Source organism: Haliaeetus leucocephalus, unplaced genomic scaffold (assembly GCF_000737465.1).
Source record: "Haliaeetus leucocephalus isolate CR32 unplaced genomic scaffold, Haliaeetus_leucocephalus-4.0 Scaffold848, whole genome shotgun sequence".
Classification (NCBI taxonomy): Eukaryota; Metazoa; Chordata; class Aves; order Accipitriformes; family Accipitridae; genus Haliaeetus; species Haliaeetus leucocephalus.
Genome location: NW_010973284.1, coordinates 7,924,268 through 7,939,605, shown reverse-complemented (window position 1 = coordinate 7,939,605; position 15,338 = coordinate 7,924,268). Strand labels below are relative to the sequence as shown.

Sequence of the window (15,338 nt, the reverse complement as noted above, 5' to 3'; positions counted from 1 at the left end):
AGAAGGACAGGTTACCTGCTCCCTGAACTGCTGGACAGCCTTTGCCATTTTCTTCACACCCTCATCCCGGGTCCTCCGAGCCTCTTCCATTTTCTTCTGGATCTGCCTTTTGCCCAGCCATTTCCAGACCACCATGGCTACTGCCGAGCTGCCGAGCAGGGCAAGGGCAGCAGAAGGATCCACCTCCCTCTCTGGAAGGAGCTGCCTCAGCTGTTGCTGGATCATAACGTGGCCTTCTGGTCTCCAGGGATGGAGTGAGAAAGAAAAGCAAGGCAGGAGCAGGAGACCTTCCCTGCCTCCCCAGACCTGTCCCTCCTCCCAGAACCGCTGCCTCGGGTCAGCAAATAGGTTGTAAGTCCAAAGCTGACCACTGCAAAGCTGCCTTCAGTGGAGCGTGCAGTGGAGAATGATTGACCGTGAAATGGAAAAGGTGAAGTTTGGCCAGTGAACCTTGGGGTGTCGAGTTTATAGGGGCTTTCTGGACTGCGGGAAGTTCTCCGCTGGGGAGGAAGGGCTGTGGGATCAGCTGAACAAAAGAAGCAAGGAAATAGCTGCTCTCCTATTTCCTGTGTAGCCTGAGAAGGCAACGGGAGAAGGGGAAAAAACAGCTTGAAATCACAAGACTTCCCTGCACGGGGATGGGAAATGGCATGACGAGAAGATGCATAGCTGTGGGGTACCCACTCGCTCACCAAATCCCTTTGCCTATGCCGCTCCCACGGTGGCCAGGGGCTGTTTCAGGAGGCCCGTGGGATAGGGCTCAGCCCTGCTGTGATGCCTGCATGCGCCAGAAGGAGAGGCTGTTCCACCCCATGACTGAGCACGCTGGTATTGCCTTAGAAGTGGAAAATCCCACAGGGTTGCAGGCCAGAAGCAAACTATTTCCAACAAACATTGGGACAGCTAGTAACTGAGGTCTTTCCAGCACAGATGCCTCTCGCTACAAGCACGCAAGACCCATGCATTGAGCTGAAGGCAACAACCCAGCCAACATCAGCCCCAAAAGAAACACCACGGTCTGCCTGTGATCTTCTCTGCTTGTTTTGTATGGGGGGATCCTCCTATGGGTCCCACCTTGAAAAAGGTTTTGGGGCAGCTAGATTGTACATTACAAAACTTTGCAAGGTTGCACTTGATGGCCAGAGGCCCAGAACCTGATCCTGCTGCAACAGAGCACGGAACTGGATATGGAAAGGAAGGTGAAGAGCCTGCTCCCGTCAGGGCTAGGCAGTCCTCTAATGTGTGATTTTCATCCATTATCACGTCCATTTTTAGCGGTTATTAGAGCTCACTGTTGTTTTTTGTAACAATTTGTGTCACTAGGGAACATTCTTCTTGTTCTTAACTAGGGAAATTTATGAAGGACTCCAAAAATTGGTTTTGGCATCCTCTAAGAAACAGTCTGGAGCTGGCAGCAATTAGCTGCATGGTAACAAATTAAGCTGGCCTTTTACTGTGTTCCCTTTCAGTGGCACCCTTGCTCAGAGGATGCCTTCCCAGCTAAGGCGCTGCTGGCTTGGTGAGAGCAGCAGCATGGGGAGATGCCTGCAGCCCATCCACCTCCCGCTCCTGCCCCATGGTGCTGGCTGCAGCAGGTGCCTCTGGAAGGTGCGTGTGTCCAGGGTCAGCACGCAGCAATACCCAGCCATCTCCCAGCCTCCAGGAATCAATGCAGGGGCTTCCTGAGGCAGAGGTGGGCTCTTTGCCAACGTGACAGCAACATAACCTCTATGATGGGCTGAGTGGACGTGGGAGGTTTTTTCCCCCGTGCTGGAAAGTGTCAGGGCATTGGCTTCCCACATCCGCTTGCGCACTGAGACATGTGCTCCGATCCTGCCCTTTAGACACTTAGCAAATGTTTAACGGAGTCAGAGCCAGCTGTGTCCGGACCGACTTGGCGTTTCAAAGGGCAGATTTATCAGCAGGTGTGGCTGCTTCTCCAGATGGCTGGATGCTGCTGAGGAAGCCCCTTTCCCTGTCAATGGGTGAGCATCTCCACCTCCTTCATGAACCAGAGGCATCGCTACTCCTGCCACGGCAAGGCCACATGCTTCATGGCTATGGGCAGCCCCACGGGTCCCTGCAGCAGGGACACAGGCAGTGGGTGTGACTGGAGGGAGTGAGGGTTGAATCCACCCTCAGGACTGGGATGGTTTCAAAATCCAAGCTTGTTTTGCACCCTCCAAGTAGATCTGCTGAGGTACTTCAAGAGCCATAGGAAATTAAAAAGTCCCTGCCACGAAGGGGAGCAGCTACACAGAAGCAGATGGGTTGGGTCAAAGTGGGGGGCTTTGTGTGCCCCACATCTAAGCAAAGGGGAGCAAGGGATGCGTGGGGAAAAAATCTGCCAAGAAAGAGACCACTGTCCCCATGGGGAAACTGAGGCAGGGAAGCAAATGGTGTCCCAAGTCAAATCTCGAGTCCATAGCAAAGGAGACAGACCTGCCTGACTCACAGATCAGTGTTCGCTCCTCCACATTGCACTGGTGTGTGCTAAACAACCAAGGCCAAGTGCAACATTTTCACAATGTTTTTCTCACCTGAATCTTTCTAGGTCCAAGGTCAAACTCACTTCCTTCGCTTTGCACCATCACAGAAAAAAGGCAGACCAACTCAGTCCACTCCTGTCCCCAGCAAGAGCTGTGCTGTCTTTGCTTGCAAAAGCAAACCTGCACTGACTTACTATCATCACACCCCATGCAACACCTTCAGCTCTCAAGCAGGCTCGGTTTTGACAGAAATTTTCTATAACTAAACTGTCTGCACTCTAAATTGGTAATAATTACTTTTAAGTCAGCTTTGACTCCATTTTGATTAAAATAACAAAGAATAAATCCTGACAGTTGTATCTCATCTTCATGTTTTTGGAACCAAACACTCTGATGCGCTTTTTCAAAACAATTTACAAAATTAGGTATGTTAACTACGCTGCCCTGAAAGAATGTTAAGGACTTTTCACAAAACTCTGAAATCAGTGAAATGGGCTGGTCCTCTCTGGAGAAGTTCTTCCAGTTGGCTCAGAAGGCTGAATAAATGTTTTCTGGGAACTCTCCAGTTTCTGACTCATTTCAGCCTGGAATATCTATTGGAAGCATGAGACTTTCCTCAATCCCAGTCCAACTCCACCAACACTCACAGAACATAACAACTGCTAAGAAACTTGCTACTGCTTAATCTGCACCTTTCCAACAACCAAGAACATCAGTTGAGAGGTGAGCGTCTGTTTCTATCAACCATTTTTTTTTGCGTTGCTCAGCCAGGACCCTGTTGGCTCTCCCTGAATAAACTGCAATAGGATGGGGAGAGAAACCTCCTGTACCAATCCTCACACCTCTGACAGCGGGGGCTGCTTTCTCTGCTGACCATCCCCACATCTTTCCCACTTTTGTGGGTATTGCACTATTTTCCTTGGGCTTTTTCATAGCCAAGTGGGTTGTATGGATCCTACTTACAACTTCTCCAGCAAAGTAGAGCCACCATCAGCAAAGATGCTGCAGAGAACTGTTCCAGGAGCATTCCTACTTCTTCCATCATGCCTGGTGCCTTGCACAGGTCTGTCCTCACCGAGTGACAGCAGAGACTTCAGCGCCTTGTTGGTGAAAGACTGGGATGTTCCCAGCTGCTCCATGGCTGGGCACAAAGCTTACAGCACGAAGTTGGTCTTTTCACTGGTGTCGTCACGGGCAAGCAGTGGGGAAGCCAGGTGATTTGAGTGCAAAGTAGGAGAACAGTAACAGAAAAAAAAAAGAAAAAAAAAGAGAAGGTGAGACCGTGCTTGGAAAGATGAGGACTTGTGCAGCTAACAGCTATTTCAGAGTGAAAGATGTACCAACCCTAATTCTTGCTTTTTTGTGTTTCAAGGGTGAGCCTTGCTCTGTATGTCAAGGTGTTTCATCTCACCTATTTTTTTAAACATTTGCTTATAGCTAGTTCAACTACCTTCTCCCTTGAAAGTTGTTTTAAATGAATGTCTGGGATCCTGGGGATGTTCGTGTCTCTAATGCCCTCTGCCACTTTCTGTTACACCAGAGAGCTCTGTTTGCTTTGGGTACTGTAGGAGGCCAACTGACCTGTCCTAACAACTCATGTCCTGCTGATATCAGTTCTTCTAGGAGTTTTATTTGCACCTGATGTTGTGACTACACAAAGTCTAACCTGCAAACTAAAGAAGAAACCCTGCAAAACAAAGTAAAACCAAGTAAAAAAGCTGGATTGTCCAATGACTCAATCTCTCAACCTTGCTCGGTTACTTATCTGGCTGCAGAATGAAATAACTATAGTTATTGGACTCCTTTGGTCCAGCATTAACTCTCGTTCCTTTCTTTTGTTTTTTTGACTCAGTTTAACAAAGAAGGACAATTTGGACAGAAATGAGATTTTTGCTGACTGTTTTTAAACAGCATTAATTGCCAGTTTATTGAAACCGTGGTTCACAGTCTGTAAGTCGCTATCTACTTTGCTTTGTGCATCAGGTAGAAGGTGGCTGGAGTAAAGGAATTTAAAGTCAACATAGTGAAGGCAGGTTCCTAGAAATCACACATTTCTCTTCATGCTGTGGGCAAGTGTCTCCACCTCCTTCATGAAGCGAAGGCACAGGTCCTCCTGCCATGGCAGAGCCACGCATTGGATGGCCACCTACAGCCCCGCAGCTCCTTCCACAGCCTGCACAAATTAAGCACGGTGCTGAGTCAGAGCACCAGAGCACCTGGGGAGGCACAAGAGAGAACGCTGCCTTTTGACATTATAGGAAAAGAAGACAAAGGAAGACGTGCAAGGGGACAGTTGTCAGGCTGATATACACCAGCCTAGCTGCACCACAGGCAGGGTAGTAACAAGGTGTATGCAAGCTGCGTTACTAGACAAGCTCCCACTCTCGTCAGGAGATGTAGACAAGCCTTGGGACAACGTGCCAGAGGTGTCACTCTGCTGGTCATAACCTTCTGCTAAGAGTTAAGCTCTTTCCCTGCTGACGTCTTTCAGCCTCTTATCCCAAGGGTCTCTGTAGTGCCCTTGGTAACGCTTCAGTTCTTCCTCAGCTCTTGTGGCTGTGCTGACTGGCACCACCCCAGCAGGGAAGTTTATGACATTGTATAAATTGGTATAGGAGGTTGCAGCTGGAAAAGATCATACAAAGCATGCAAAATGGCAAAATTTAGTGTGCGGGGCCAGCAATGACTTTTGGATGACAACTTGGGTTGCAGGAATTGTAAACTGGAGTTGCGGGACCCAAAGAGACCATGGAGAGGTTTGAGGGCCACATGGCTGCTGAGACCAGAGACACACGCCTTCACCTGTCAGTCGGGTGGAGGTTAGATCTGCTCTGGGAGAGACAGATACGGGTATTTGATCTGATTCAGAGTCTGCATCTATGTTTCCCATACCCCAGGGAAAAATCCCAGTTATCTTTTCAAGATATTCCAGATGTCCAGTTTTGTAACACCATCTTGGGGATTTTGGATCCCAAAGGGCCATTGCTAGAGAGATAGAGGACCCTGACTGTTTGCTGGAAGGTATAAAAAATTGCCTTTTTCTGCAAGTCACAGGCAACGAGCCTTTCTGCTATTTGCAAAGTCTTGGGAAATGTAAGATGGATGCATTCAGAAGAGCCTGGCTTTGTACTAAGGTCTACGTCCCCTCTCACAACTATCCTCACAGCCACTCTGCTGCAAGAGTAGTTCTTGGGCTTTCTACAGGACAGACAATGCAGGGGAAACTCACCCATGAATGACTGGGACAGATGTGCCACTAATTGCTGCCCCATAATAATCCAAACACCTACAGATGAGGTGGGAGCATGAGAAGACCCATCCAGTGGAGACCTCTCCTTTACTTTCTTCCCCAGAGGGAAGACCAAGCACCACACGTGGTTTGGGGAATGTCCAAGAGACCAAAATATCTTGCTCCAGCTCTGCCCACAAACACCACCATGGATGCATCCAGAGACACCTCAATGGAGATTACCAGATAGCTTCCCAGCATAGCCATGGTTAAAGGCTGGCCCCAGCGCAGGACAAAGAATCACATCCAGCCTTAGCTTCCTCCATTTAGCAATTAATTCAGTGCTGTAAACCTAGAAGGAAAGAGAAGAGGTGACAAACAATGTCTGTTGGACAGCAGTGGCTTCCTGGATACAACTGAAAAATCAAATAAAATCTGAGCTGTGCTTTGAAAGAGCCAATGGATTTTGTTCTTCCACCTTTGGGTTTCTTGTCAGAATACCACGTACTGCCCAGACCTAGACATTAATGCTACGTAGGGATTTCAGAGTTGATTTCTTCAAGTATTAACCCAGTCCTGCTTATGAACAGTTTTGCCTTTGAATTTTTTTGAATGGAGATCAGTAACAGTTTGAAGAGTTATGTCTAGCTGACTAAAATGTCAAATTTATTAAAAGCTTTGGTTATTTTGATAGAAGAATCTAGAAGACATGAGTTCAAAATATTTCCATGAAACCTTCTTTCATTCTGCATGAGGATACAGGTAATAAAAAGCAGCAGCAAGAGACAGCTAGGTGAGCCCGAGGTCTTCCCCCCGCAATACAGGAGGCACAGCTTCAGGGTTGTACTGTAGATCCAAGAGAGATCTAGATTTGTAGTCTGGTTTACCACAGCTTTGCTGAACATCAGGCAACGAATGAATCCATCCTCAAAGAGCTGGTCCACTTTGTCTTAGTAAATAGACATGGGTGGATCACAGTATGGCTGCTTCTGCCCCTGGTTACAGGGGCACATTTGTCCCATGGTCCAGCCCCTGTTCCACACAACTCTCTCACTCCCAAGTTTTCTGTACAAATCCAAGTTTTCTTCCACTTCTCTCACAAAAGCCACAGCCACGAGGCTATTTTTTAGTCTGACCTCAATTTCCACCTGCAGTCTGAGACCCTTCCTGCTGAAAGTTCAACAAACGCAATGGGTTTCCAGGAAATACAGTCAGTGTAGCTAACCTGATTGTTTTTCTGAGAGAAAAGCTGGTCGCTAGCCAAAAGTTTTGAATCAGCTCTTGTTTGCAGTAGATGAAAAAATGTTAATGTGGTTTCACTGAAGAAAAACAATTCAAAATATCTGAGGCCAACAAACCTTTTTAAGAGTTTTCTTTTTGGTTGGGTTTTTTTGCAGGGCGGGGGGAGGAATCTGTTTTCATCTAAAAAAAAACCCCGAACCCATTTCCCTCCGAACACTCCCATCAGCCCAGTGAGCAGGTAGGTTTGTAGGAGTTTTTTCCTCTGCCCTATAATCTGTCAGACCTGCTGCAAGTGAGCATGCACGTCTGTTGTGAATGAGTGGTTTGGGCTGCTTAAAGAATCACTGTAAAGGGTACTAGCAAAAGTGATTTAACAGGAGTTTATAAAAGTGCAACTTCACAAAGTTCAATGGCAAGGTTCACTCTATTACTTAATACATGGATGAAGCGTACAATGGAAAATCAAGTTAAAATCAAACGAGAATGATTTATACAGAGCACAAAGACGCAAAAGGGTAAGGGACACCCTCCAGTTGAGTCATGCAGTTCAGAGAAGATCCCCTTGCTTTCTAAACTCCTGATGGAGCTTAGGGCCAGCTAGGTCCAATCTTCGTCTCAGACTTGGGCAACTGTTTATGTCTAGCGGAAGGAATACAAAGAATAAGGAAGACCTTCCCATTGAGTCATGAGGTTCAGAGAAGACCCCCTTGCTTTCTAAACTCCTGATGGAGCTTAGGTGTGGCTGGATCCACTCCTAGTCCCAGACTTAGTCAATGGTTTATGTTCTAAGGGAGTATATGTGTGTAGGAGCAGTCTAAGGTTCATTCACAGTTTAAGGCAAATCACAAGATTTAGCAACACTTAATCACTGACTAATTTAACATTTACAAAGTGATTCAATAGAATTTACTACAATCACAACAGTGACTTAATTATAGATTCTAAATGGCAATATTTGTACTATACTTGCTATCGGATACCTAGGTCAATTCACACACGCACGCATGCAGACACAAAAAGATAGATAGATAGATAGATATAAACAGAGGTATACCTGTTAAAAATTCCCCTCGAGTTCAGTGAAATATTCACATCAAATGTCTTGGCATTTCTCAATGGGCGAAGGGTTGAGCCTCAAGGAGTGAAGGGTATCAGCCCAGGTCCCGTTGTCAGCTTTTGGCGACAGTCCTCCGATTTTTTTCCCAAGCTGGAGAGTTCATGAGCTCTGAGAGGCGTCCCATTCAGAGGGGGATGCTCGTTGCAGCCCGCTGCGGTCCAGGGGAGCTCAAAGGGCCTCACTTAGGACCACTGTTTATAGGTTTGCAAGATGATTGGCTTTGGTCAGTGTATTTCCATTCTGGCCGTAATTCTTGTCAGGTAATTCTGGCACCCTCCAAGGTGGGCCATGATCCAGACAGCAGGATTTTCAGGTATGGTTAGGGAGTGCCCAATCATCCTAACTCACTGTACCGTAGCCAGGATAAGACAGCACCAGACTGTCCCAACTCACTGCACAAGAACACAATGTTGGCAGGTCCTGACATTGCAACGTGGCTGGGGGGTGTTGTGGAGGGTGCTGCACCACCACAATGCCCATCGAGTGACTGGCACTGGTGGAAGCTGCGTGGTGCAGGCAAGGGACACGTTTCTTCTCGGGAAGGGTTGCGAGGGTGTCCCAGGGAACGCAGATCCTGCCTTGTGGGAGGACACCGAAACAGCTCAGCTTCTTCAGCCTTGCAAAACACCAGCTGAAAGGGGATACAATTGCTCTCTATAAATAGATCAAGGACAAGGGAGGCAGTGCAAAATACCAGAGGGGAGAGACATGCTATTTAAGCTCAAGGACAGGAATAAAATGAGGATAAACTGGAAGTGAATAAACAGCACAGAAAATATGAAGATTTCCAACCATCAGAGCAGGGAGGAGAGGAGCTGGCCAATAAAAACAAATGCAAGCATGAAATTCAACTGGTTTTAAAGAGGAATTTGATCAGTTTGTGGGCAGCACTGGACTCAGTTGTCCAGGAGAATGCTTCCTGTCCTATGCTCCCGATCTCAAATGAGTTCATTTGAAATCCACCTAAGCCAAAGAGTTACAACCACAATTTTTGACTCCTAAGGCCTCTGCTTGATTGTTCAAGCATGGTCTTAGCTCATAACAATAGCATCTAGTGTCTGAAATGAAGGATTTGCACCAAGAAACAGAAAGAAGAAAAAATGAAGCCTCATTTTTAGTGGCTATTCTTATGCTATTTCTGCTTAGAAAATGCAAAGGATAATATTTCTTCCCTATCCTCCAGTAAGTAGAGACCGCCACATGAACATGTATTGCCTTGAGTTCTTAGCACTTCTCGCAAAGCTTGACTTTCAAAGAAAAGCCTAGCTGCTTTATTTCCACATGATCCATTTCCAACTCCAAATATATCACAGAGCTCAAAGCAATTGCTTAGAAACTTTAGGTATCTCTCACTATATTTAGTAAGGAAAAAAAAAAAAAAAAAAATCACATTACCACCACTGCTCCATGCTGATCCCAGAGGTTTTTGGCAGACCTGGAAATGTGGCAGAATTAATCAGCTTTGGGACTGTAGCAACAGAAAACAATTAACAAAATGCACAGACAGCCCATTGTTGTGGAAACAGCATAACCCTTCTGGGAGCAAGTCATAATATCACCCAGCTGGGTCCACTGGGTTCACACGTGCTTACAGGTACATCAAAAGAACTTATGTTAAACGCATGGCACCATGTCTAGGTGCCAGAGCACCTAGACAAAGATCATGGCAGGCTTCTAAATTCACTTGCTCCCAGTTTGGTGTGTCTCTGTCTCTCTTGGAGGGGCAGGTACTTCACACCACACTGTACCCACATGTGGAGTCCTGTCCATTAACTTGGCACGTGATGCTCTGGGTACCAGAATCCACCTGATGGGGGAAGTAGCCTGTATCTCTCTGTTCTGATCTCCATGGAGACATCCTAGCCCTGCCACGATGAGGATCCTTGAGCTCTTAAAATAATCTCTGGCTGCATAGCCCTGGTGGTGCTAAACCCAGGTGGTGCTGAGGCAGCACATACTCATCTGGCTCAGCCTCTGCTGCATAGCCCCGTGACAGGGGTTTGCACAGTGAGCTGGCACCTACCTGCGTGAACCGGTGGACACACCTGTGTGCATCCCCTTTCTCTAGAGCTACTTCAGTGCATCTGACCCCACTCCACAGAGACCGCTGAGATCCCAAGCGATTCGTGGGTACTTTCAGAGGGAAGAGAAAAATTTAGGATTAGTCAAGAACAACGCGTGCAGCTGAAATATCTGGCTACCATGTGATTGCATTTTGGGCACACTTCTTGTCCTAGCAGAGGTGGCTCTGAAGAACAGGTATGGTTTCCAGTGAAGTAGTTCTACTCCCACATTAATTTATATATTTAATCGCAACAACCCATGCCAGTAAGGCTCTAGACCACACTGCTAGCCCTGGAGAGCATCTTCTGGATGCGGGGATGCTGTTTAGACCCTTGCCACTCTCTTGGAGCTCATTGCTGGATGAGCTGTATGGCTCATGTGTTCCTGAGAACAAATCATATTTCAACCTCCCCATGCAAAACTCCCACAAAAGGCTGTCAGAACCACTTGATAAGTTCAGCCTGGGCTTAGGGACTAAGTGTATTTAAGTGTATTTCACTATTAAGCCCATCAGGCACTTAACATGAAGCAGCCTACCTCCCTGCACACGGAAACTTCCCCACCTTGAAGATTTCCTATAACACAGAGGAGACATGTCTACACATTTACTATGGGTTTCAAAATAATAGCCAAGATCCTTTTCACCAGAGCAGGAAGCCTGTAAGTATTGAACTGGGATTTCAGGTTAGGATCCATGATGTCTCCTTTAAAATGCCTCTGGTGAACAGCTCATCTGCCACATAGTCAATCTTGGGTGGTGCAACGGGAACAAGCTGCAAGAAAACCATCCCTGTTCAAGAGGCAACAAAGATGAATGATTCACAGAGCCCTTGGTGAACCTCTCTGCCTCACTAGTGAGGTGAGTGGGAAGTGGTGGGAAGCTTAGGCCCTCCTTGCTGCTGTAGGACAGCAAGACCCCATTTTCAAAGGAATCTGGGTTAGCAGCATGTGCCCACTGTCCTTTCCCGTCTCCAAGGCATCAACACATGTTGTGACCTGGCACAGGCTCCACTCCTCCAGATGTTAGAGAGGAATTTTTAGAGGCTTCAAAACACCAAGTATTTTTAATTAATTTGCATCATTGGAACAGCTCCCATATAGAAATCCCCATTGATGGAACCACAGAATAATTTAGGCTAGAAGAGGTCCCTGGGGGCTCAACTGCTCCAACCTCCTTCTCACTTACCCACCAAGAAATCTGTAAACTGCATTTAACAGCTGAGGAATCATGGAAACTATCGTGAGTTTGATATTTATGGGAACACCAAATACGATGGAAAAAACACTGCTTTAGAAAAGGAGAGACTTGGAGATATCTGAAGGTGATTCTCCTGTTTGCTAGGCCAGGAATATAAGCAAGATCACTTTGCTTTGGAAAACAAACTGTTGCATTTGCTTTTCTCTTCATTATACTTGCCACAGGGAGGGATGGTCCCTGTTTTATGGGCAGCAAAAGCGGAGACAGAAAATGACTTGTCCAAACTCTGTAAGGAGCAGGATAACAGCTCCAGGCAACCACAGACATGAAAACCCACCATATGCCCTGCATCCTGGAGGAGCTTTCTTTTCCTCCTGGATGGCCCATTTCAGGCTGAGCGACAGCTGAAAGTAGTGGTCTTCTTCATAATACCCAGTCCAAAATGGCTTTGAACTGGTGTAAACCTGTGAGATGAGGAGCCATCACTTCCATGCATAAGATGTACACAACTGGACCATTCCCAGGGCTCAGGGAGGCAGCAACTGAGGTCTCCTGGGTGGGAGGAATGATGGGAGCAATAGGGCTGGTGGAAAGCAGTGTTGTCCAGAAGATAGGTCGGCAGCAGTGGTCCTTGGCATGGTCTTTCTGACACCACCTTCTGCCATGTGAACGTGTCCCAGCTTTGAGATAGCAGGTGTGATAGTACTTGTACAGACCACGTGCCTGGGATGCCTGGCCACAGGCAGAGTTCAGGGGCTGTTCCTCTAGGGTAAGCGACTGGTCTGTATTGTCTGAGTGTCAGGGGCAACTGGAGGTTCCTCAGATCCTAGGACCTGAGGCAGAAAGACACAATCAGATGGTAGAAGCAGAGAGCTAATGGCAAAGGGCAATGATTTCTTAGGTCAGTGACTGTTAAATCAGGCTCTGTAATTAAAGGTGTGAGGGGTGAATTCTTCTGATCAGGAGAAATCAGCTCCTTTAGGGATTGAGCCAGGATGGAGACAACAAGCTTGTTCTGGATGTCGCTGGGAAGGGAAGGGGTCAGCATCCAGCAGCTCTCATCAAGGCAAGGCAAGAGGGGCCTGACAACCCTGCTGCGCAGCTGCTTCTGGTGGTTGCTTCATGCTGGCTGCCCTCTGTTCAGAACAACACTTGCTTCCCTGGGTCCTTCACTATCTTGAGACATGAAACCAGATAAGAATCTCCCAAGATCTCGCTGGGCAAATGGAGACATGGGATTGCCTTTGAGCTTCACCTCCTCATCAAAGGAGGGGGTGGGCAGGGCATGGTGGGATCCATCCAGAACATCTCCTCGCAGAGCAGCTCCTTCATGCAGAAGGCCAGGCTGTCCATGTCTCTCACCATCGGCTCCAGCATCCCTGTCACTGCAAGCACAAAGGTCCTATCACTGCAGGCAGATGGGCTGGTGCTGTCTCATAGTTACTGGTAGGGACCCAGCATGGAAGAGGTTCAGTCAGGCCAGGGAAGAGGAATGGGGAACTAGTGTAACGTGCAAGAAGTGAGCAAGGAGGTCCAGCAGGGACAATCCGTAAGTCTCAGAGCAGAGGTGACCTAATGAGGCTGACCTTCTAGGCCAGGCTTCTTCAGGCACAAGGGCTGCTCAAGAGGAGCGAGGGCTGCAGCCCTCCTGCCAACAGCAATACCGCTTGGCAGCAGCTGAAGCCAGCACAGTCTCCTGGAAGCATCTCCAGTGAAACACCCCAGGCCTTTGGGACGTGCATCTCACATTTCTCGCTGCTACACATGGCATTGCCTGAATGGGTATTGCTTCAGTTCTGCTCAGATTCAGCTAACAGCTACCACCACCCAGAACAGAATAAATGGTGCAAAAAGGTAATAGCGCAAGGCAGGTCCTGGTCTAATAGATTACTGGTTTTGACTGGCCATGAGACACACAATTGAGCAAGCACATTTGCTGACATTTCAGCAGCAGGAGGAGATGTGAGAAACAAAGGTTTGACAGTAATAACATGTCATCTGGATGGATTTACCCGATTTCATTCCTATGGTAGGAGAAACCACACCCAGTTTCCTAGGAATATAATGGGAGAAGCAGATTAGCAGCAGCTCTCACTGTAAGGCAGGTCACCATGCTGAGTTGCAGCCTTCCCATTTGCTCCCAGTCAACATCTAGGAGGGCAAAAAGTCCTGGAAAGATTTGACCCTTTCTAGGCTAGGAAGAATTCCATGGTCTGTAAGCTGTTAGGGGCTAGAGACAGTTTTTATCATCTCCTTTCCCTGGTGCACCTAATTCCTTATCCATGAGCAAACCACCTCTGATAAACAGAAAACTCTTACAAGCAAAGCAAGGGCTGGAAAAGATCTGAAGAGGAGATGATCCTATAGTATTTGCTGTCAGCTTCCTGGCCAGGGCTATTAAAAATTGAACAAGTCTTTGCTGTATTAACAGATGGAGGGCATCACATGTCATTAATAGAGCCCTGAGCCCTAGCTGACACAAGGAAACAGGCAGGTTAGGGTGCTAACTTAAGACTGGAGGAAACCATGGACATTATTGTGAAGTTTGATGCACTGTGGGGGACACTTTACAGCCACCACGGTGAGTGGAAGAAGAAGACAGATGTTGGGATGTACCTGATCCTGTTGCCTGTGGGTTTGAGCCCACACAGCCTGCAGAAGCTGGATGGCAGGCAGATGCTGCCAACTACATCCAACCTGATGCCCAGGATGGAGCCTCCCACTGCGTTCAGAGCTCCCTCCCCTCCCAAGAAACCCCCAGGGCTCTTCTGGTGATTGAGAGGGTTCAGCATCTGCCAAAGATGAGGTTGCTGCAGTCATAGCTGGGGAGAAGATCAGCAGGTGAGTGAGGTACTTCTGTCTGCAAACCATAAATACAGGGCACAGAGCATCTCTGCAGGGATGAGTGTGGAATTAATCCCAGCAGGCAGAATCAGCATGAAGTAGATTTGTTGGGACAGCTGAATTTAAGAAGAAAGAGGCATCAAATATAAAAGAAATAATTTCAGATTGAAATGAGGAGGCAATTAACTCAATGTGCATGGTTAGCTTGGACAAAGGTGGGAGTTTGTGCATGCGGGCCCACCCTCTCTCAGATAGCAAGAGTCACATGTCATAGCATTTTCATGAAGATGAACATGGGATTACTTTATCATCATCTGTGGGATGTTGCTTTTAATGAAGGGGATTGCCCCCTGGATTTTTGGAACCTGGATGGTGACGCTGTCTTTCTTCCTTCACTTGGCCAAGAAACTTCACCATCACTCCAGAGGAGATGTGGCTCTTGGGGGTGGGAAGCAAAGCTCTTTAGGTACCAGGAAAGATGCTGTTTGGAGCAGGTTTGATGGTCCCACAATATTTGGTCCAGAACATCCTTGTCTGGGGGAACTCTTAGCCAGTCCTGCTGAGGATGGGACATCCTGGCCTCTTCCCAGCCTCAGGCCAAGAGACAAGGGAATTAGGGAAGTACCTTGCAGTTAATGTGATCCTTGATGCTAATAGGAATGCCGTAAGAGCAGCCCCTTCTTCTTCAGTTTCTGGAGCTGATCATCACAGCCATAAATGAAGTCTATCACGCAGTTCACCTCCCAAGCCACCTCCAAAGCCTCTCCAGAACAGAGAAGACAGATAAATGATGAGAAGGAAGGAAACAGTATTTAAATTGAGGTTTCAAGCTGAAAACTCAATCTCCTCAAACCTCCAGCATTCATTATTTAGACCTTTGTCGTGGTTTAACCCCAGCCAGCAACTAAGCACCACGCAGCCGCTCACTCACTCCCCCCCATCCAGTGGGATGGGGGAGAAAATCAGGAAAAGAAGTAAAACTCCTGGGTTGAGATAAGAACGATTTAATAGAACAGAAAAGAAGAAACTAATAATGATAATGATAACACTAATAAAATGACAACAGTAGTAATAAAAGGATTGAAATGTCCAAATGATGCGCAGGGCAATTGCTCACCACCCGCCGACCGACCCCCAGCCAGTCCCCCAAGTGGC

The 15,338-nt window shown here is 47.3% G+C and overlaps 1 protein-coding gene across 1 annotated transcript in view; it reads right to left on the bottom strand.

The window, feature by feature from the left end:
- Positions 1-2,023: 2,023 nt before the first annotated feature.
- The window catches only part of LOC104841196 (vitamin D3 hydroxylase-associated protein-like), a 30,708-nt gene continuing 17,393 nt past the window's right edge, over positions 2,024-15,338 (bottom strand). Inside the window, 16 exon segments of the mRNA XM_010582712.1 lie at positions 2,024-2,080; positions 9,473-9,512; positions 10,167-10,210; positions 10,751-10,854; positions 10,857-10,914; positions 11,677-11,709; positions 11,711-11,803; positions 12,595-12,618; positions 12,621-12,724; positions 13,352-13,392; positions 13,956-14,130; positions 14,133-14,161; positions 14,487-14,566; positions 14,568-14,621; positions 14,809-14,850; positions 14,852-14,946. Coding sequence (XP_010581014.1) covers positions 2,024-2,080; positions 9,473-9,512; positions 10,167-10,210; positions 10,751-10,854; positions 10,857-10,914; positions 11,677-11,709; positions 11,711-11,803; positions 12,595-12,618; positions 12,621-12,724; positions 13,352-13,392; positions 13,956-14,130; positions 14,133-14,161; positions 14,487-14,566; positions 14,568-14,621; positions 14,809-14,850; positions 14,852-14,946 — 1,073 coding nt within the window.